The sequence below is a fragment of the Mus pahari genome, chromosome 5 (assembly GCF_900095145.1).
Source record: "Mus pahari chromosome 5, PAHARI_EIJ_v1.1, whole genome shotgun sequence".
Taxonomy (NCBI): Eukaryota; Metazoa; Chordata; class Mammalia; order Rodentia; family Muridae; genus Mus; species Mus pahari.
The window spans coordinates 128,659,678-128,681,937 of record NC_034594.1 but is presented as its reverse complement, the minus strand read 5'-3'; the positions used below and the strand labels follow the sequence as shown (position 1 = coordinate 128,681,937).

The following is a 22,260-nucleotide window of genomic DNA, read 5'->3' as shown; positions in this document are numbered from 1 at the left end:
ACCAGCAGCATCTCTTGTGGGTGGAGGGGGTGGGGGGACTGCTCTATAAAAGATAAAATACAAACTGAAAAAAGTGGTTTCAGTATATCCTTCCAGTTGGAAATAAAATAAGCAGGTTTTTTTTTTTTTTTCTTTTTTCTTTTTTGGAGCCATTAAAATGGTAAATAGGTTTTTAACAGATGGCTCTCCCACAGCAAGGAAAAGCACAGGCGAGGACTCTGGGGTTAAATCTCCTATTTTAGTCACCTGGGACTAGTTTATTGTTGCAGAAAAACAAACATCCGTAGACTGGACAGCTCCTTCTCTCAAGTGGAGTACTTGGAGCTCTGGCCAGCGGAGGGGTGGCTGCCTGCAGATGGGGACCTAGGGAATTAAGGTTCCATTTTCGACACCTGTCAATTGTAAGGCTTAAAGCTCACCCAGGCTGGTGGCGTATGATAACCAAGAAACTCTATTACTGGTAGGCTGGGACTTTTATACTCAATATGTGTGCTGGCTTTTTCCTTTTTTAAAAAAAAATCATTTTAACATTTAATGCTCCTCAATTAAAGTGATTTCCTGGAGTGGATGCCAAGCTTCGTTTAGAATGCGCATTAACCACTTTCTGGATCGGTAGTTAAAGGCACTGAGGGATTTAAACAGCAATCCACAAGTCTGTTCAGTCAAGGTTTGGCGGAATAAAGCAGATTATAAACAATAATATATGTCTTTCTCTTCTTTTTCTGGAAGGGTTCCAAACTCACAAACAGGGCTAAAGTGCTATAAACATAGCCAGGACTAAGCTTTGGGCTCCACAAATGTACTCTGTGAACGCACGGCACCGGAGTGCTACTTTTTATCCCATGTGCGTCTATGCGTGTGTACTTTGAAAGAGCTTTTTATTACACAAAGTGTCCATCAACCAAACTTACCTTCTAAATATTAAAATAGAAACCAGGATTGCCACACAAGTGAGAGAGAGAAAAAAATCCTGGTTGCAGAGAAGACGACTGTTGCTGCTGTCGGGGTGGGTGGGGGTTTGGGGGTACACAGCCCACTGAAAGTGGCTGCCTTCATGGTCCCACTATAGGGCACACTGTAGGGTAGCTTCTCCTGGTTTCATGTTTTTGTTGCAATAGTTGGTTTGTTTAGTTGATACAGGATCTTGCTATGTTGCTCAGGCTGGCCTTGAACATCTTGCGTCCGTATCCCAGGTGCAGAAACTGCAGGCGCACACCACCACACAGTTCCTAGCTGCGTTTTACCTTTGACTGCTAACTCAGCCATTCCTTGTAAGTCAAGACAAGAAAACCAGCCACAGGAGGCATACAGAGCAGTGGGCAGCCTGAGACCATCCTGCTCTGGCTTTTAGGGCCAGGAGGCTAGGCACTGGTGGAGGAAGGAATACGGCCCTCAAGTGACTCAGCACTTGCACCCTAAAACCTCAAGGAATACCCTGACTCTGTGACTGTGTGAGGAGAATGATGTAACACAGCCGAGAACAGCTTGAAGATTCACGCGGTGCCAATCTGCATTTTGCATGGGAGGAGGCGCATACCAAGGGCATCTCAGAGCTCTGATTACACATTGTGCTACACAGCTCTTCCTGTTCTACCCTCAGTGGGATGCCAATCAGTGTGTATGGAAAAACTGATCATACTTGGGGTAGGACATGTACTAACTAATAAAAGTATGAGAATACATGACAATTCCCTTAAGGCTGATACTCTAAGCTTTGCACCAAAAACTCTCTGAAGAACTGTAAGTGGCTGCAGGGCAGACGCTTGCTCAAGACAAAGCTCAGTAGTGTCACCATAAAGTCACAGTAAGGAGAGAGCCTGATGGATGGGTACGCAATCCACTAAGATGCCCAATAATGCAAGGTTTGAAGGTGGCTGTTTTGCTTATCCTGAAAATATGACTCAGGGAAATCTTTTGGATTTGGTTTCAAAGAGTTTGGAAAATTCCCTAGATTTTGAAGAAGATTCATATAATACACACACACACACACACACACACACACACACACACTATAATGAAGCTTATGTTAAAATTAGTATTTCATAGTTCCAAGTTTCTAATCTTGGACAATTTCTCAGTTCTGAGTCTCAATTTCCTTACTTTGTAGACTAGAGAAAATGGCAATTATTTTTACCTTTACAATTATTCTTAGGTTAAATTAAGTTCCCAAGAATAAGCTTTGCATAGAAAGACAGAAGTGTCCGGCACAATGCAGCTGACATCACTGATGGAAGACATGTTGGTGTACACATTACGTAAATAGACCACGGATTTCACTGTTGTTGCTTTGTTGCTGTGGAGAATGCTGTCAGTGTGGGGGGCCACGCCCACACCCACCAAGGCGGGAAGCAGCGCAGAAACATGGGCTGGGACTCTGCAGCTCAGCAGCAGAGGAAGCACAGACCTTGGGCAGGCTATGTCCCTCCAGGCTGTTCCTACTGTCCTGTGTCTGCCAGGGAAGGTTCCACGGACCTCCAGCGCAGCAGCACGGCTAGCTGGGACCAGGTATTAAACACAGGAGTCTATGGGGGAACAGCCAGAGCCACGCCCACCACTGCCCGTAAGGCATCCAACTCTGGAAATGTTAATGTAAAGAATCTGCTTCATAGACTACATCTAGTATTTTAATTACTTTGAAAACAGTTGTCTAAAGTCACCCTAGGAACTGGGATTTGAGATTTATTGATAAATATTTAAGCTTAATATTTTTTCATTATGAAATGGAATCTGGTAGGTTCACATTTAGTGTTAAGAAGCATTTATAACATGATTTTTTTTTTTTTAGGGGCTCAAAGTTAGATAATAACCTTTGCATTTCAACTTAAAATAGTAAACAGTTAAAAGTCTTCATGTTAAATTGATGACTATATATTTTCTTAGACATGAAACCCTTCCACAACAGCTAGCTCTGCCACAGTCACATATATTGTTCATTAATCTCAGAGATGATGTACTGTACACAGAATAATAACCTATAGCCAAGTAGTTAAACCTGGCAGGAAGCTATGAAATACTTATTTAATAGGAGGGGTCACTGGATTATAGGAACCTTTTAACTGGAAACTGCTGAAACATTAAAACCAGATAGAGCAGGCAGAATTCCGAGGACGATGTTTCGGTGGCTCTTCTTCTACCTGACAAGCAGAGGAGACAGCAGCGCTGACCAGCTGGCTGACTCCTTACTCTTCAATATGAGAGCGATTATTAACGATTTAGTCCATTTCTGATGGTAATTCATGATTTTAGACTTGTCTAGATAGGCAGAACATGAATTCTTAACATCTGTGCGGACAGAAAGCATGAGTGACCTGGGCTAGACTGTCAGTAGGTTTGAGAAATAGCTGTGGGTTGAGTGAAAAACTGGAACACTTCACACTGCTTTGGGGTTAAACAAGAGCAACTAGGATCCAGTAGACTTGTTCTTAACTGTGGCTCCATCACCAACTCTGGAATTATGGGTAAATTAACCTGCCTGTGTCTGTTCCTTGTCCTGGCATTGCCACATGAACACTAACTCTACAAGACTACCGTGCAATGACTACAGGTTAAAGAAACCTATGAAGGCCGGGCGTGGTGGCGCACGCCTTAATCCCAGCACTCGGGAGGCAGAGGCAGGTGGATTTCTGAGTTCAAGGCCAGCCTGGTCTACAGAGTGAGTTCCTGGACATACAGAGAAACCCTGTCTTGAAAAGCAAAAACAAAAACAAACAAACAAAAAAAAAAAAACCAAAAAAAAAAAACCCAAAACAAACAAACAACAAACAAAAAACATAAAAACAAAACAACCTACGAAATCATCCTGGAAAGGCAAGAAGTTAAGCAGACATGCTAAAATCTCAGTAGACACACACAGTTCAGTCTGTGAGCTCATTTCTATACTCTAACAGATCTGAGGCCAAATACCTCAGAGACCGACTTCTTAGCCAGTGTACCTCAAAGACTTAGTGTGGTAGTCAGTGTGGATGTGGATATTAGTATGTATTATGCCTCGATTCTTGGCCAATGATTTAAAAACAAAATAAAATCAAACAAGCAAACAAAAATCACTGACTTGGGATTGGACGTTTAGCTCAGTAACAAGCATTAGCAAATGCTTTCTGGCCCTAGCACCCACACCACCACCATTACCACCTACCCACCTCCTACCCAGTTCTTTTAAAGAGGCACAGCCGCACCACACACATCATCTGGTAGAGGCACTTAAACCTATGAAAACTGGGCAGCCAACCAAAGGTTTTCCTCCTGTGATAGGAACCAGAAACTAATGGCGTCCATGGATGGGCTTTCGGAAAGCATAAAGCCCTCAGAAGTCCATTCCAACTATAGCACTGTCCCAAGGCGGCTTTTCAAACTACAAACCAGAAGCCAGGCTCAGGCAAGGCCTTGGGTGTAGGTTAGGTGCAGAGAGCTTGCCTGGCTTGCACAAGGCTCCACCTTCAGTCTCTAGAGCTATTTACACGCACACACACACACACACACACACACACACACACACACACACACCCTCAGCCTGGGTTCTGAAGCTAAGGTGAAGTCAGACACTATACCTTCTCTGTGATATGTGCTGACACGATTTTCTTTTTATTTCTCATTTTTCATCAGTGTGCTCGGAAACTATTGTGACTGCATGGAGACTAATGTAGAGGCAATCAGGGCCCCTTAGATCAGTCAGCAGAGGACAAAGTAAATGACAACCGTGAATAAATACTAAATACAGAGAGTGGCAGCATGGTTCTGATCTCAGCATATTCAGTAAAGAAAAAATAAGCATCTTGGGGAGTGAGGCTAAGTGAGCTCACGCACAGGCACACGTCTGTGAAGGCGGCGTTCAGGCCAGGCTAAGTGAGCTCACGCACAGGCATACATCTGTGAAGGCAGCGTTCAGGCCAATAGGAGAAAACCAGACTTGAGAACTCGGTTGGTCGGAATAGGAAGGCAGAGTAAGCAGTCTAGAAACCGAGGTCCCCAGGGACTAGCAGATGTGTCTAGTCACGACCACTTTATGAGTCCTCCTGACAGTGTCTAGCAGCCATTTTTAAAATGCTCATATGCATTAGAAATATCAATGAGATGAAAGCAAGAATGAGAGAAAATGAATTCTAACTAGTAAGCAAGACCAGAAAAAGCTAGACATCTTCAAGTGTTTGTTGAGGGATAAACAGAAATGAGTCTCCTGGGAGAAGGCTTTCTACCGTATTTCCCAATAATCAGTTGCCTTACACATGACTAACATGATGAAGCTAAGGTATCTACTGGTTTTGCATAGCTTGCCGGACTGTAGGGGAAACACAGTCACTGTGTATCAGGAAAGATGACTGGCTGTCTGCTTCTTTGTTGATGAACTGCAGCCTTTAGTAATGAACTCAGGATCCGACTGGTATGTGACGTGCTAGCATAGTAATTCAATAATTTAAAGGGAATGAAATTAACCATGACTCAGTGTTCTCTGACATTTATGGATGAAGTCTTCATAGAAGATCCAGGAAAATGATCTACAGATTACTATGTGAGAGTACGGTTTTTGGAAATTCAGATATTGGGAACAAAAGAATAGGGGTTTAAAGTCTATATAGTTTTAAATGTGGCCGAACAAGCAATAAAGATGTGTCTAAGGAATGCTGATCTCAGTCTGCAAAAGGAAGAAATATAGAAAAAGAAGTTCCTGGATAGTTTCTTGCTCAGACAAATAGTCTAACATGTTTAAATGAACGAGTAACTCCATTTGCTAATGCTCTAAAGATGAACGAGGTAATGCTAGTTAAAACCCGCAGAGTTTGGGTCACTTTTACTGTACCCAATGTATAGTATTTTAAAAATACATTGATAAATGTGGAACATAAAAGGCTCAGGTTAGAGGTAGGCTCAACGCAGCGAGGACTGTGGTAAAGGAATAAAGAACAGAGAATTACACCTTAATTTCAGTATGCACCAATGTGTGTATTTCCACAGGTCCTTAAGCAATGATTTAAAAAAAATTATTAGTCTTGGTGAATGGTGTGTTTTTGCATCTCAGGTTGAACAAAGGTAGGCTACAAAAAAAAATCACAAAACAAGCAGTATTCATATGCCTTATGTTATGTTGTGGGGGTTGCTCAGGATAGGCTAGCTCAAGCTAACAAAAACTGTAAGCAGTGGGCTGCACTATGTAAGGTACTTCCCAGTTTAACAGTCATTCCTGTTAGGGAACTAGCTCTTAATGGCTACGTTTGCACCACGACTAATTTCTTCTTTCATTTTTCTTTCTTTCTTTTCTTTTTTTTGTTTTTTGTTTTTCAAGACAGGGTTTCTCTGTGTAGCCCTGGCTGTCCTGGAACTCACTCTGTAGACCAGGCTGGCCTGAAACTCAGAAATCTGCCTGCCTCTGTCTCCCAAGTGCTAGGATTAAAGGCATATGCCACCACTGCCCATTATTTTATTTACATTTCAAATATCCCCTTTCCTAATTTCCCCTCTGAAAATACCCTATCCCCTCTCTCCTCCCCCTGCTCCCCAACCCACCGACTCCCATTCCTGGTCCTGGCATTCCCCTATACTGGGGCATAGAGCCTTCACAGGACCAAGGGCCTCTCCTCGCACTGATGACCGACCAGGCCATCTCTGCTACTTGCTTTAACACCCTCTTCCTCCTTACATTTTCAAGCCTGTCTTACCTCCGTATTCAGATTAGCTGTGACATGCTATTGGGTCATTTGCTTTCTACCATGCTGGGATTTCACAGAACTTTCCTAATTGTCACTGTAGTGCTGATGGGCACACTTTGCTTTTGTATTTTGAGAGAGAGAGAGAGAGAGAGAGAGAGAGAGAGAGAGAGAGAGAGAGAGAGAGAGAAAGAGGGGGGAGGTGCGGAGGAGAGGGGAGCCGTGTTTAATATTGTGAAATATGATCTGTCTGCTCCTCTCTCCACCTTCCACAGCAGTGATAAATTTCAAAGCATGCTCGGCAGAATTGGATTATATTATGCACAGTACACATGTTCATCACCAACCCCGGACTCCCCCACAATGTATGCATGGAGAATGAGCTGCTGAGACGTCGAAATCCCAGTTCCTCGAACTGATTTTATTAGCCAATGCATACTAAAGATGGGTGGTAAGAGAAGTATTATTTTGCAGTTTCCTTTATCCTGGAAGTCCTAGCCTGCCAAACTGTGCTTCTTCAGGCTTTGGATCAAGCCTGGCTAGCTCTGTGCCGCCGCAGCACCAGAGAGACGGCTTTGCAGCCCGTCACCTCTTCTGGCAAGCAGCCATCTTGGTCTCGGAGCGTGGGGTCAGCGCCAGACTGGAGCAGCAGTTCCACGATGTCCAAAAACTCGCAGGCAGCGGCTGCAAGAGAATCGACACACACAAACAGGTTTACCATAGGTCAGGGGAGCCACTCCGTGCAGCAGGAATGGCAAGGGTGGGCAGCAAGGAGGCCTACGCATTGCCTACCCTGATGGTAGCTGCAGGATGCTTAGGCCTTGCTGCTAGAACAAGTCTTAAGAAACATCTTTTCCTCACACAGAAACACACAGTTCTTTTGTAAAACTGTGGGACTTTTGACCCTATTTGCAAGGAGAGAATAATAGCAAAGAAAAAAAAAATGCAATGGCTTTATGTTGATCTACATTTTCAAATAATGATAGTTGGGTAACCAATGTCAAAAGGCTAAATGTATTGCAGCAAATAAAACCATTTGTTTTGTTTTTGAACACACACACACAAAATTAAATTTAGGTAGGAAAAAAGCTGGCCTAGTAATTAGACCATCACTATGTGAAATCTTTTTTTATTTTTCAGACAGGGTTTCTCTGTATAGCTTTGGCTGTCCTGGAACTCACTCTGTAGACCAGGTTGGCCTCGAACTGAAAAATCTGCCTGCCTCTGCCTCCCAAGTGCTGGGATTAAATCTTGTGTGTAGGTTTGTACATTCAGATGTATGTGTAGGTATGCTCTCCTGTGTGTGTGTGTGTGTGTGTGTGTGTGTGTGTGTGTGTGTGTGTAGGTCAAAGTTCAGCAGCAAGCATCCTCCTCCATTGCTCCCCACAAGGATCTCTTCCTGAACTTGGAGCTGGCTGGCCAGCAAGCTCCTGGAATCCTGTCTCCATTCCTCAGAACTGGGGTTAGAGACATGCAGCCCTGCTCGTGTGTGTGTGTGTGTGTGTGTGTGTGTGTGTGTGTGTGTGTGTCGGGGCCTGGACTCACTCCCTAGTGATGATCCAGCAAGTGCTTTATGCACAGAGCCATCTCCCAGTCCCGAAGACCCTGAAAGGAGTGAAAAGCATTATTGGGGTCACTGAGTCTAAGGCACAGGAGGGGAGACCCCCAACACCAAGACCTGTGATGAAGATGTTACTGCCCCCAGGACAAACAGACCAAAGATTAGAGCAGAGAGCTGTCTACTCTTCAGCATATATATAGAAATCAGATTTATGACAAAGCCAGGATTACAAATATCTAACAATTAGAAGGCTCTGAAATGACTGAACTGAAGGCAAAAGCAGGCATTTTACAATTTGACACCAAATGAACCATAACAGCAACACACACACACACACACACACACACACACACACACACAGAGGTGATGGGGGAGGCCTGGTGCAGGGAAAGTGCCCTTAGATCCAGAGCACGCACTCGGGGGCAGTCACTTTGGACAAGAACTTGTCATTACGGTTGCCCCTAAACACACACCTCTCCTAAGAAGGGTCTGCTTCTAGTGACAGCCTACCGAGATTCTTCTGCCCGTGTTCGCTCCCCAGCCGATATTTGACGACTGTAGGTATCAGCACCTTTCCCCATGGGCATCAAATGCAGATGCTCAACTGCTCATGAGCAGTAACTGTAGGAAAAGACACTGTTCATCTGGAAGGGAAAACTAAGGAACCCCAACTTCATACACCATTGGGTTCATCTCAAAGATATAATATTGAAGAATAAAAAAATAATCAGAATAATGCAGTCTAGTAGGATTCTATTTAAAGAAGTTTGTAAAATTAGACAGAATTAAACATTATCTCTTAGACATGCAAATATGTAGTGAAACTATAAGAGAAAGCATTTATATAAAATCTGCAATAAAGCTGGGCAGGGTGGCACAACTGAAATCCAGCACCTGGGAGGCAGAGGCAGGAGGGTCAGAGTTCGAGGCCAGTCTGGTCTGCACAGGGCATTCTAGGCCAGCTGGAAGCACACAGCGAGACATTGTTTCCATAAAGCTAAACAAAGACGAAATAGTGCAATATTGGTAATCACCACTGTTACAGGGGGTACTAAGGAGGGACATGACTGGACAGGCACACAGGAGGGCACCAGATGGTACTGGTGATGTTCCTGACTCTTAAGCCAGGGAGGACAGACCCTTTCCACAGCTGTAATTCCCCTTACTCAGACATTTTACAGTTGCTTTTGTGGTGCGACACATCACACAACAGCAGCCAGCCTTCCGAGAAAAGCAACGAGGCTGTTTTATTGAGCAAATGCTACACCAGTTCTGTCACGGATACAGTCGGGATTCCTGCTCTGAGAACTTATAAACATGCCAACAGCCAACTCTAGGGGAAAGGAATGAGGACGAGCTGTGCAGGGGAAAGAGCACTTGGCCTTCAACACTGCACATGGCTTTAGCGGCTGACTTCCTTGGGCTGAGGAAGCTCCCACTACTCCTTTTGTGCTAGTTGCTTTGAATCAAGGTCTCATTATGTAGCCCTGGCTGTCCTAGAACTTACCATGTAGACCAGGGTGGTCTTGAACTCAGAGATTCATCTGTCCCTGTGGCCTGAGTGCGGGATTAATGGTGAACACCACTGGGTTCTCTCTATATGGTTATTTTAGCCACAACAGGAGAATGAATTTTGTTAACAGCCTTTCCCACCTATAACAGCTTTTTTTTTTTTTTTTTATGCTTTGTGTTGATTGCTATGGTATAATGTAATGATTTCAGACTATCAAACCAATTTGGATGCCTAGGTTATTTGTACTGGGTATATTCTACTTGCTAACATTCTTGGAAAGTGTTCTCTATTTTCTGAAATAGCTTGTGTACTTTTCCAGATGCAGAACCACAGGAGCCTTGATCGTTCTTCCCTCCTAAGCCTCCCACCCCAGAGACGACTGCTGCTAATTCCTCGGGTTGAGGCTGACGGTGGGATGAGGTGGGAGCCCTGTGACCTTCTGAGATGGTTACAGTCCTCAATCAGCTTTTAGGGGTGATGATTTCTGCATTTCCCCAAATCTTCAAGCCGGCCACAACCCTGCTGTGTGCGGTGTGTGCACGCACTGCCCTATTGGTATGAATAACTAAAGGACCTGGATCATTTCCCCAAATCTTCGAGCCGGCCACAACCCTGCTGTGTGCGGTGTGTGCACGTGCACTGCCCTATTGGTATGAATAACTAAAGGGCCTGGATCATTTCCTCAAATCTTCGAGCCGGCCACATCCCTGCTGTGTGCGGGTGTGTGCACGTGCACTGCCCTATTGGTATGAATAACTAAAGGGCCTGGATAGCTTCACTCCCAGGCTGCTGCTGCTTTCTAGCTTAGAACTTTCAGGTTTTATGCTATGAAGGAGGCAAGAGCTGTTGAGCAAAAACCAGGTTATGGTGGACTATAAACTGGTGTAGCTCTGGTGTCTTTTTATTCTTTTGGTAGTGAGCCTAGACCATTTCAGCGGCCTCCAACATCTTTTTTTTTTTTTTTTTTTTTTTTTTTTTTGGTTTTGTTTTTTCGAGACAGGGTTTCTCTGTATAGCCCTGGCTGTCCTGGAACTCACTCTGTAGACCAGGCTGGCCTCGAACTCAGAAATCCGCCTGCCTCTGCCTTCCAGAGTGCTGGGATTAAAGGCGTGCGCCACCACGCCCGGCTCTCCATCTTTTTTACATTCCCTATCCTGATATACTTAGTCACTAAGCTCCCGTCCATAACCAGAGAGAACCTGGTTCTAAGTGAGCCAAAGTAGAGAATTTCTGCACTAATACACACCTGTGTGAGAGCCCTCTCCCTGCCCTCAGTGCTGTGGGGTCTCTTGTATGTGAGAGAAGCACTTGATGAATGGACAGATGAAGAATAGGAGAAAAGGAAGGGAGGAGAAGCAACTGTCTATTCCAATCCTAGGGCAGCTGCTGAGTGGTGACATAACGGATGCGGTATATCCTGAGACAACATCAAAATGGGGACAGGCAGGGGCAGGGCTGTCTTTGCCAAGGCCCAAGATCAAATAAAGTGTTTAAAACTAGAACCTTTCTGTCCAAATCTCCTCTCACCATTCTGTTTTGTGATGCTGGGGCCTTATGTGTTCTAAGCATGTTCTCTACCACGGAGCCATATGCCCAGACTATCAAGTGACACTGGTCATTTAGAAATGCACCCTCAAATAACTTCAGCCAACATTGTTACTCCAATTTTCTGGAGTTTAATCATGAATAACTGAATATCTACTTAGACTGAAATGTGGAGAGTCTTATAAAATAGAAGAAAGTTAAAGATGCCTGGTGTCCAGCAGCTGCGAGGAGACACAAGCTGTGAAGAACTATCCACAGGACATCTACCTTCTAAACAACGGCACTCAGTGCTCACAGCACCAGAATCAAGGTCCTGAGAGGCGCACTAGCTATGCTTGTGAAATGGGACCTTTTTAACAGAGTCAGGAACTCCATATGTAAATCTGTCACTCAGGATAGCCAACACTTAAGCAGGGGGATGGGGCTAAGCGGACATCTGCTAAAGATGCAGAATGTGGCCTTCCCGGCAAAGGGGTGGCCTCACATGTGCCGCACCATGGAGTCAGCGTCCCAGCAGTGAAGTGTGGTGTAATCTCAGGATTCAGACTCAGGAGCAGAGGGAGGAGGGCTTGAAGAATTTAATCCCGTGGCTAGCTGACTGCAGCCCCTCAACTAAGGCAACAGGACTTGTGCTGTGTGACAGTCCCCTAGCAGGACAGATGTGAGTAGAATTTTAGCTCCAGTCTAACTAAAAAGTGAGATTTAACTCACAGTATTCCAGAGCAGGGTGTCGTGTACATACCTATATAAAAGGGATTTTATGAACAAGCACCTGAGGTTTATGAACAAGACAGACCCACACAGAAGCATAAGCAAGCAGGGTGTAATACCAGAGAGAAAAAAGAGGCTGATTTAAATGGTGGGATCCTGACTACAAAGCCACACAAGTGAATTTTGTGCTGATGTGAAGGGGGCACGTTAGGGGCAGGCTGGTACCTGGGGGAGACTGGCCCACGCAGATGCCCAACAAATTGCTGTTGAAGAAACTGACCCGGGCCTCCAATCCCATGGTGAGCTTTCCCAGTGCATGCTTTTGTTTGGTTTGGTTTGGTTGTCCTCTCTATCCAGAATGGTGCTGAGAAGTTAGAATTTACTCAAAATTCATTCTCCTCCCTTTTGCATCTTTAGGGAATCACAGATCACAAGCCAGAACGTGTAATCTCATACTCTCAAAACAAAGGCAAAGATGACAAGAGAAAGAAGGCAAGAACAGAGAGGGGGACCAGTGATAACATTCACCAAATTAGCAAGGGGCCACATCGGTGCCCACACTGTGCTGGGAAATACAGAAACAGTTGGAAGCCCATGTTGGAAAAGCCTGAGCCAGTCTACAGGGACTGGCACAGTTGCTGAATTTATGGTACCCTGGGAACCTCTATTTGTCAAGTGCCTTACAGGCAGCCCTGACACTGGCCCAGGTGAAGATGGATTCCCATTCAGAGCAGTGAGCCTTCTGACTCCATTAATCCTCGGGGTTTTGATGATGAATTTCTTTCTTTTTTTTATTTTATTTATTTTCACTCTAATTCCTCCTCCCACTGCCCTGGAACAGTATGGAGGGACCAGAACAGATGGCGCTTTCCGTGGAAGCCTGAGGGCTCAGGAGGATACAAAGCCGGCCCACTCTGCAATCACATGACCACACGTGCAAGGAAAAGCCTTGATTTCCCCTGGGAGACACAGATGCAATGATATTAGTATTCCCAGTAGAGGAAGAGGAGGGGAAAGCTAACAGGCCATTTATAAGGAAGACCACACTTATTGCAACGTACTCCAGCAAGGACCACAGTTAAACACAAAATAACAAGAGGACCAGTATCTGAAGACTCAAAACACTCAGGTAAAATGTGGGGAAATAAGGGTTTTAATATGTTTCCACACAAAGACCATTTAGGACAAACTAGTAAAGACGTCCAGTAGTACAATAATGGCCTCTAGTTAACCTGCGATTGGCTCTGACCCAGTTTTAATCGGAAGAAGCCAGAATTTACAGCCTGCTTAAGGATGGAGTTTGACAACTGCTATAATCAGAAGAGCTGTCAACACAAGGACAGCTGTCAAGCTCAACCATAATTCATAAAAAGTAATAGCTAAGCCCCTAAAGAACTCCCCAACACTGTCTGTACTCACTGTATTTAACCACACTCACAGTTCTGTGAAAATTCCAAGAATAGGTTAAGGCGCTAAAACCAAATCAAATCAACAGTCACTAAGCACCCACTCAATAAGAAGGATTAAATAACATTAGATGACTAAATGTTCAACAGACTCCTAGGCATATAATAGGTGCTTAATAAATGGTCACTATTATTATCACATATAAGATGATTCTCACTATTCTCAAAGTATCTATTACAAGTCCAGTAAACTAGCAAAGAAATAAAAAACTAAAGGTGAAGTCCTCTAAAAGTGATTATTAATTGGAAAGTGTTTTCATGAAACATTTCTGAGTTGTCAGAAGTTTTAGTTTTATATATCTTTAATGTCAAATGTCTGACTGGTGATATTATTTTAGTGTTTAATTATGTTGATTGTAACATATATGGTTCTTTGCTTGGCTCTTTCCACAGTAATTAATATAACCCGAGAGACAGAAATAGAGGGTGTTTCAGTAGATGTATTTTGGACACAATCTGAATTAAGGATCACTTTTATTAATGTGTAATGTCCCAGTGAACAGAAAGGCGATTATAAAAGCACACAGGATATGTGTTTACTCATGGTATAATTGTGGGTATTGGCTTTGCCTCACTGACCAAGGACCAGTGCATGCCTGCAGTCCTAGCACTTTGGCTGGGCAGGAGTATTACGAGTCTGAAGCAAGCCTAGGCTACATAGCAAGTTCCAGGCTAATCCTGGCTATAGACTAGGGCCTTGTTTCAAAAACAAGATAATACCCCTCTGTCCCTTCCTCCTTTCTCTTTAATTATCTTCCAGAAAATACTGTGGGTCTGTCTGGCACTGCAGCTGTGTATGACAGTAGCAAACAGGAGTCGACGTGGAACCGCCCATCCTGGATGCACAGTGCCTCTGCTCTCACAGCTGGACTGCTGAAAAGCTCACAGCACCTTCCCAGCCACCAGAGTTTCATCCGACAGCGGGGAAACAAGCACCTAAGCTTGGCCATTTGGTGGGAAGACGAGAGAACAGACAGGACAACACTGCTACCCGAACTCTACATCAGACAGGCTCTGTCTCTCTGTGTGTAAGCTTTACTAGGCTACAAAATACACACACGAGAGTATCAGTCATAAATATGTTTTCTTAAGATGAATCTACTCATGTAACGTGTACATACATTATCACATCAGTATAAGAATCTGAGAAGCACCCCCCCCCCCAGTTTTACCAAGCCACTTCTGCTAAATTAATCATCCCCTGTCTCCTGATGCTGGAGTCTCCCCACTTTTGACTCTCCTGTAACAGAAAGTTCATGCACTCTTGGGTCCAGTGTCCTGAGCTCCAAGTCATGTTCATGTGGCTGTAGCTCACTCTCAATTCTGAACAGCATCCTGCTGAGAAAACACTTCAGGTTGTCACGACTATGCTGTCTAATTCCCAGATCTGAAGAATCCAGTGCTTTACCAACTTGAGAAATTATCAGTGAATATTCTTTCTGTTGTTGTTTGCTTGTTTGAAACAGGGTCTGTCTATGTAGCCCTGGCTGTCCTGGAACTTACTATATAGATAAGGCCTCGAATTCAGAGATAAGCCTGCCTCTGCCTCCTTTGCTGGGATTAAAGGCATGTGCCACTGCATCCTGCCAGTAAATATGCTTATATACTGATTCTCCTAGAATCTTTCTTGGAATACCTATTAAAATTTCTCATTTCCCCTTTAAAAAATTAGCTGGTCCAGTGTGCACGTGGGTGCACATGCCTTTGATTATGTGTGCACTCAAAGGCACATGGGTGAATATGCATTATGTGCTTGCACATGTGGAGGCCAGAGGACAACACGGCTGCTTTATTCGATCATTCTCTCCGTGAGTCACACCTGCTGCTATACCTCCCTGGCTTCATGTCTTTCCTTCACTGCCACTTTGTGTCTGTATCAGGCAGACAGCATTCTACAGGATTTTAGCATTCTAATGCAGGATTTTAGTTTCTTTAATGACTTTCTTCTATTTTTTGGTCATCACTCTACCATCTTGATGCAAACTTACCAGAACCATTTTCATATTTAAACTAGCTAAATCCCAGCAATATAAGGAAACATTAGCTCTACAGTTTTCTTTTTACTACAGTTTTCTTTTTCTTTGGTGGTGAATGTATTCTGAGATTGTTATATAGTAATGCTTCAACCCTAGTACTGTATTTCTACTTTATCAAAGGGTTCTATCATGGAGCCTGCTAACATTTGCTGCATCCATAGCAGGTATCAGACATTGTCCTGAGCACTTTGCATAAATTAACCTCTTACATTCTCATACCTAGTCTGAGGCCATGGTCCCTATTTCACCAAGTGTAAACTGAAGTGAGTGATTTAAACAGTTTGTGCAGGCTGGGTGTGGTGGCGCATGCCTTTAATCCCAGCACTTGGGAGGCAGAGGCAGGAGAATTTCTGAGTTTGAGGCCAGCCTGGTCTACAGAGTGAGTTCCAGGACAGCCAGGGCTACACAGAGAAACCCTGTCTCAAAAAACCAAAACAAACAAACAAACAAACAAACAAAAAGAAAAACAAATAAACAGTCTGTGCAGAGTCAGTAGGAGACCTAGAATGTCAAGCACAAGTCTGGCTTAAACCCATGAGGTCTGAGCCACTTTTCTAAACTTCTTAAATTGAAAGTTGACTTTTCTCACAAGCTTTTTATACATCTGAATTACTGAATTGGGTATTTCATCTAACTTAGAAATGTAGAAAATCATACTAATAAACTTTAAAAACCTTATACCACCCTTCAATTTGTGGAAAGAACTCAACACGATTATGATATATCTTTGTGTCTAAAGTACAATGATGGTTTCATTTGCTAATATTTTCCTTAGGATTTTGGTATTTATGTTCAAAAGTGAATTAGACTCACAAGTTTCCTTTCTTCCTGCTAGTTTTACTATCTAGGTAATACCAGTAAACTCATAAATGTGTAGACATTTCAATTTTCATCATCAGTCTGATTTACACAGATTGCAAACAGCTAGTACTACAGTCTAGACTCCCAGGTGATCCAGCGATGCTCACAGCAACCAAACAGCTGTGCAGGACCAGACAAAGGTGCTGACGGGCATCTTGAGGCCCTGAAACTAATCCTAGCCCAGCAGGGTCAAGCCTGGCAAAGCAGCCTGTTTGTTCGTGTCTGAGAGGGCCGCAGGTGGGTGGACCTTAGCTTGATTTAAACACTGATAGCTGTATTTTTTTCAATAATAATCATAAACAATAAAAATCCCTGAATTATATTTGCCAGTATTTTATAATTTATGAAATACTTTAATATCTTGTTATTTAACTGAATTTATTTAATAGCTCTCTAAGAGCCATGCTAATATTTCTACTTTACAAAAATTTTTACTATATTTTATACATTGCTTAAGTAAAGATAATCAGTAGAGAAAACAAAAATTGAGAATCAAACTTTTTTTCAATTATAGAAGTCTCCCTTTATCTGAGAGAAAAAAAATTCAAGAAAGTGAAGACAGGACCAAGCATCACACACACACATATGTATATATATATATATATTATATCTCTATATAATATATCTATATCTATATCTATCTATCTATCTATCTATCTATCTATCTATCTATCTATCTATCTATCTATCTACATAGCAGTATATAGAGATTACCAGCAGTAAGTAATGAGGTAAAGGAATATACTATCTCTAAAAACATTGTAGTGTACTATGCTCACAATCTGTGATGCTATGAGGTAAGTGGGGCAAAGGATGGAGCTATCAGCTCAGTCGTCAGGCTGCTACCAAAGAGTTACTTGAACACAGGCACTGTGATCAGCTGCTCTGGTAACTGAGGCACTACCAAGGGACTAATATAGGAGTAGCATGGTATATACATAGCTTTATCAGGTCAGAGAAAAAGATGGGTCACCCCAAACTGAAGGAGCAAGGATGGTGTGAGTCTCTCATGCTACTTGGAACAGCACATAATTTATAATCGATTAACTTTCTATTTGTAGAATTTTCACATTTTCATATTTTTGGATTATAATTGACTGTGGGCAACTAAAACTACAAATAGTAAAACTGCACATTAGGGATTAAAAAATTATTTTTTTAACGTGTGGTGTATGCATATGTGAGGAGGGGTTAGCCCTTGTATGCACACAGGGAAGCCGGAGGTCCACCTTATTTTTTGAGACAAGGTCTGTCACTGAGTTCTCTGCCTTTGCCCAGGGCTCAGACACATGCCACTGTGCCTGGCTTTTGTGTGGCTTCTGGGGATCTGAACTCAGGTCCTCCTACTTGCATAGCACACTTTACCGACTGAGCCATTTCTACAACCTCAACAAAGTTTTTTTTTTTTTTTAAAAAAAAAAATACTAGGGAAGAAATTAGATTCTACAATAACAAAGATTAGCACCTGGTTGTTCCTGACAGTACCATGAATGAACTAAGTTCTTAGCAGTGGGTGGAGAAGCCACCATTGCTGATGAGGATCGCTGCGTTTCTATCAGCTCTACAGTCATATAGGCTCAGATAGGTGAGAGGATAGGAGCAGTAATACAGAAACATCTTACCATAATGAAGAGCTGTCTGACCTTCGTTGTCCTATAAAAGAACACAAATGATGACTTTAGAAAAGATTGGCAAGTACGTAAAAGTACACAACTACTGTAAACATACGGGCTACCCAAGTTCTACAGGCTTGTCAGTCACAGGGAAAGCCCCTGCTTCTCCGCATCTTACCGTCACTTGATGGGGCTGCTACCTTGGAGAACCGTCAACAAACAGTGCACGGCAGCAGCTAGAGCAGAGGAAGTGTACACACAGATCTGTGGAGAGTCAGTTAGGTGTGGTGGCATGGTCACTGCCGTAGAGAGAGAGGAGCCAGTACTGCAGTGTTTACCCTGGACGCATTAGATGCTGATTTCTTTCTTTTCTTTTTTATGTATGTGAGTACACTAATGCTGTCTTCAGACACACCAGAAGAGGGCATCATATCCCATTACAGATGGTTGTGAGCCACCATGTGGTTGCTGGGAATTGAACTCAGGACCTCTGGAAGAGCAGTCAGCGCTCTTAGCCGCCAAGCCATCTTTCCAGCCCTAGATGCTGTTTTCTAAGTCTCTACCCAAATCTACAGAATCTGTGACTTTTAGTAGGGTCAATACCTTTTTAAAAGATTTGCAAATTCCAGGCTAAAGATGTTAGGCTTTTTAACCAGATCAAACATTATAAAGATAAGTTCCAGAAAGTATGCAAAGTTCCAGAAGTTAAGAACAAGACCTCCTATAGATCACACAGGAAAGTGAGATATTCCAGTTTTTATTATTCTTTAAACCCAAGCTATTCTAAGCACATGTAAAACAATGGAACAGACTGCTACTTCTAAGCAGGGTTGCCTTCTAGACTGAGAGCAGTCTGCAGAAAGAACACATGCAACGAACTATCAGAGGTACAAGTACGGGCAGAGTTTAGCAGCTCCTCTGAATGCAGAGCCTGTGCCTAGGACAAGTTCTCCCACAGAAAGAAGGATGACTGAACTAGTACCAAACTGTTCTGGAATACCCTGTACCTGTTTTCCCACGTAATGTGGGGCTGGGGCTTAACTTCAAAATTTTTGGCTATGGGCATCTGGATTTAAGCTTCTAAATAAAATTCAAGAAGCTGCCATGGAGAGCTTATTTACTGATTTGGACAGGGGGAGAACATTATCTTGCTATTTGGGCAAACTTTCATGTTTAATTACAGTGTTTGTACATATCAAAAGTTCAGACTCTCACTTGGAAGAGAGAATTGATTTCTTTTGATCTATAATGAATATAACTAGGTAGCTACACACACACCCACACCCACACCCACAGAGTCTTAGGGTTTCTATTGCTGTGATGGAACACCAAAAGGCAAGTTGGGGAGGAAAGAGTTTATTCAATGGCTTACACTTTCAGATCTTAGTTAATCCCTGGAGGAAGTCAGGACAGGAACTCAAGCAGGGCTGGAACCTGAAGGCAGGAGCTGATACAGAGGCCATGGAAAGGTGCTGCTTACTGGCTTGCTCCACTGGCTTGCTCAGTCTGTTTTCTTAAAGAACCCAGGACCACCAGAGCAGGGGTAGCACCACCCACAGTGAACTGCCCTTCCCCAGGAATCACTAATTGAGAAAATGCCCCACAGCTGGATCTCATGGAGGCATTTTTTCAACTGAGGCTCCTTCCTCTCTGATGACTCTAGCTTGTGTCAAGTTGACACACAAAACCAGCCAGTACACATATGTACACACACACATACGAACACACATGTATAGACACATGTACACACACATGTATGTGCATGTTCTGGAAGAAGAAAAACTAGAGTAACTCAGTAGAGCGGTTTTGGGTACTACTTTGGACCTTTTAGAAGAAAGATTGGGAAAGATGCCCAAGTGGCATGTAACCCAGCTCAGAAAACAGCACTTGTCATCTTGTTCTGGAACCAGCATGCTACCCAAGCCATGCTGAGAGTTTTCTCTCAGGAGTCTTCAAGATGGAGCAAGGGGGTGGAAGTTGAGTAAAGAAGGTCCTTTTCTTTTTACAAATTTAAAAGCACAGCGACACCAGAGAGACACTATAAGGAGACAGATAGTTCTGCTTATATGAGGTCTCTAAGGTGCTTAAATTCCCAGGGGAAAAAAGAGGGAGCCACTGGGAGCTAGTGTTTACTAGGCACAATTTCATTTTGGGAGGAAAAGTTCTAAAGACAGATATGATGATGGCTGCCAATTACTGGACAGTTAACAGTGGTTAAAATGATAAATTTTAATTGGCCGTAGTGGCCCACACCTGAAACCCAGCCCTGGGGAGGTGGAGGCAGGAGGATCAGGAGTTCAAGGCCATCTTCAGCTATATAGCAAATTAAAGGGCAGCCAAGGCTATGAAAGGCCCTATCTCAAAACAAAACATATATAATACATTTCATCGTAGGATTCTCCTACAAACTGATTTCCTACAAAATTTAAAGAGCAAGGGGCAAGGCTCCCTTTGGAGAAACTGCAGTAGGAGAGAAGGGTAGAATCTCAGACCCACTGGGCAGTGTGCAGAAGCAACCTGCACTCTTGTCCTTCTAAGGACGCCTACCCCACCCCCACAGGCTTCTCAGGTTAGCCAGCAACACCACAGGGACATGGATATGGGAACAAAAATAAGATTCTTCTTTTCAGTGTTTCACACTTAACAGCAGTGTTAAGAGACTATAAAAACAGAGGCACTCAGGAAAACTGGCTGTGAAGAATCAGATGTAGGGATAATATTTTTGAGTTACTAATCGTAGTTTTAATTATGTCTAAGTCTGGCATGTACTGCCTCTTAGGTCTGCGACTGTAACAGAAAATGATTAAATCAAGCTGACAAATTAGAAAATTGAAAATGCATTTTATGATTACCCTTCTAAGAACTTTTCTTAATATATGTTGTCTGCTGAAAGTTCTGGGCACGTTCTGCCTTTCTTGGAAAGAAAATGTACTTATGGTGATACTGGTTCTAACTGGCATCTTTAGGAAACCATGTAGGTAGGTCATGACAGCTGGTTTTCCAAAGAACTGGAATGTTACCTTCAAGCACCTGAAACACCCCCACCCCTACCCCACACACCTTCTATGAGGTAGGATCTCTTTACATAGTCCTGGCTGCCCTAGAACTCACTATGTAGACCAGGATGGCCTCAAACTCACAGAAATTTGCCTGTCTCTGCCTCCCCTGTGCTGGGCAGTCTGTGCCTGACAGCTCTCTTGCATATAGTTCTTTTCAAAGTATTTTACTTCTTTGCCTGTGGAGACCATTTAACTTTTTCTTGATGATTGGAGTTAGAATTATAAGCTGACCATGTTCCTTCAATATCTAGAACCAGGCAAATGCTGGAGAAGATGAGTGAACAAAACCATAATTTATTGTACACACTACACTATAAATGATGCCTTTGGAGAGTACGAGGTAGGTAAGGTGATTTGGCCTTTTAATAAGTAGTTGCAAGTTATTTTTGTTTGTTTGTTTTATTGAGTCTGAGTTTGTTCTTTTCTTAAACAGCAGCTTCTTTTTAGCCAGAAGATTTTAAATTACTCTGTATTATTGTCACTGGATCCAAATCTTTGACATAGTCTACTTTCCATCCACTGGAGGCTGAAAAGCAGATACATGTGCTCTTCCTTGTGTCTCAGGAAGTGCGGGTGATGATCTGGTGGTAGGCTTGTAAGATGGGTTATATCTTGTTGGTTATATCTTGTTTTTAGACTCTATTCTTAATAATGAGTAGTTTCCCGATTTTTAAAAAGTCTGCTGGAAGCGTTTGTTTGAGTGCACTCTGGAGTGATGAATGAAGTTCTCATAAAGGGAGACTGTGCTGGCAGAGCAGAACAGTGACTCAAGTCCTGTACCCTTGGCACCTCCACCAGCTGCCAGCAGAGTCAGCTGGATGGTGTCCCCAAAGTGCAGTTTGAAACCCTTTTCTAGAGACCTGAGGATGCTGGCTAACAAGTTTTTTTTTGATATGTAGATGTAAATTTTACTAGCTCTATTTCTAGACTTTGGTCTTATCATCCATAGAATAATGGGCTAGCTTGTCAATAATTAAAGCAACTTTTCCTGACTAGACCACTCATGAGTTTTCATAATAATTCTCTCTGAATAAAAAACAAGAGCACTGGATATGCTTGGAAAAGCTATCAGAACAGAGCAAAATACAAAAGACGTGATCTGAAAGTCCACACCGGGCCGGGCAGTGGTGGCGCACGCCTTTAATTTCAGCACTTTCGAGGCAGAGACGGGCGGATTTCTGAGTTCAAGGCCAGCCTGGTTTACAGAGTGAGTTCCAGGACAGCCAAGGCTATATAGAGAAACCCTGTCTCAAAAAA

At 43.1% G+C, this 22,260-nt stretch overlaps 1 protein-coding gene across 1 annotated transcript in view; it reads right to left on the bottom strand.

Annotated features, from left to right (window-relative positions):
- Positions 1-6,602: 6,602 nt before the first annotated feature.
- Positions 6,603-22,260, bottom strand: part of Acbd6 (acyl-CoA binding domain containing 6) — a 138,882-nt gene continuing 123,224 nt past the window's right edge. Inside the window, exons 7-8 of the mRNA XM_021197893.2 lie at positions 17,954-17,984; positions 6,603-7,322 (exon numbers count right to left, since the gene is read on the bottom strand). Of these exons, the coding sequence (XP_021053552.1) occupies positions 7,168-7,322; positions 17,954-17,984 (186 nt within the window). The 3' untranslated portion in view covers positions 6,603-7,167. The remainder of the gene's footprint in view (positions 7,323-17,953; positions 17,985-22,260) is intronic.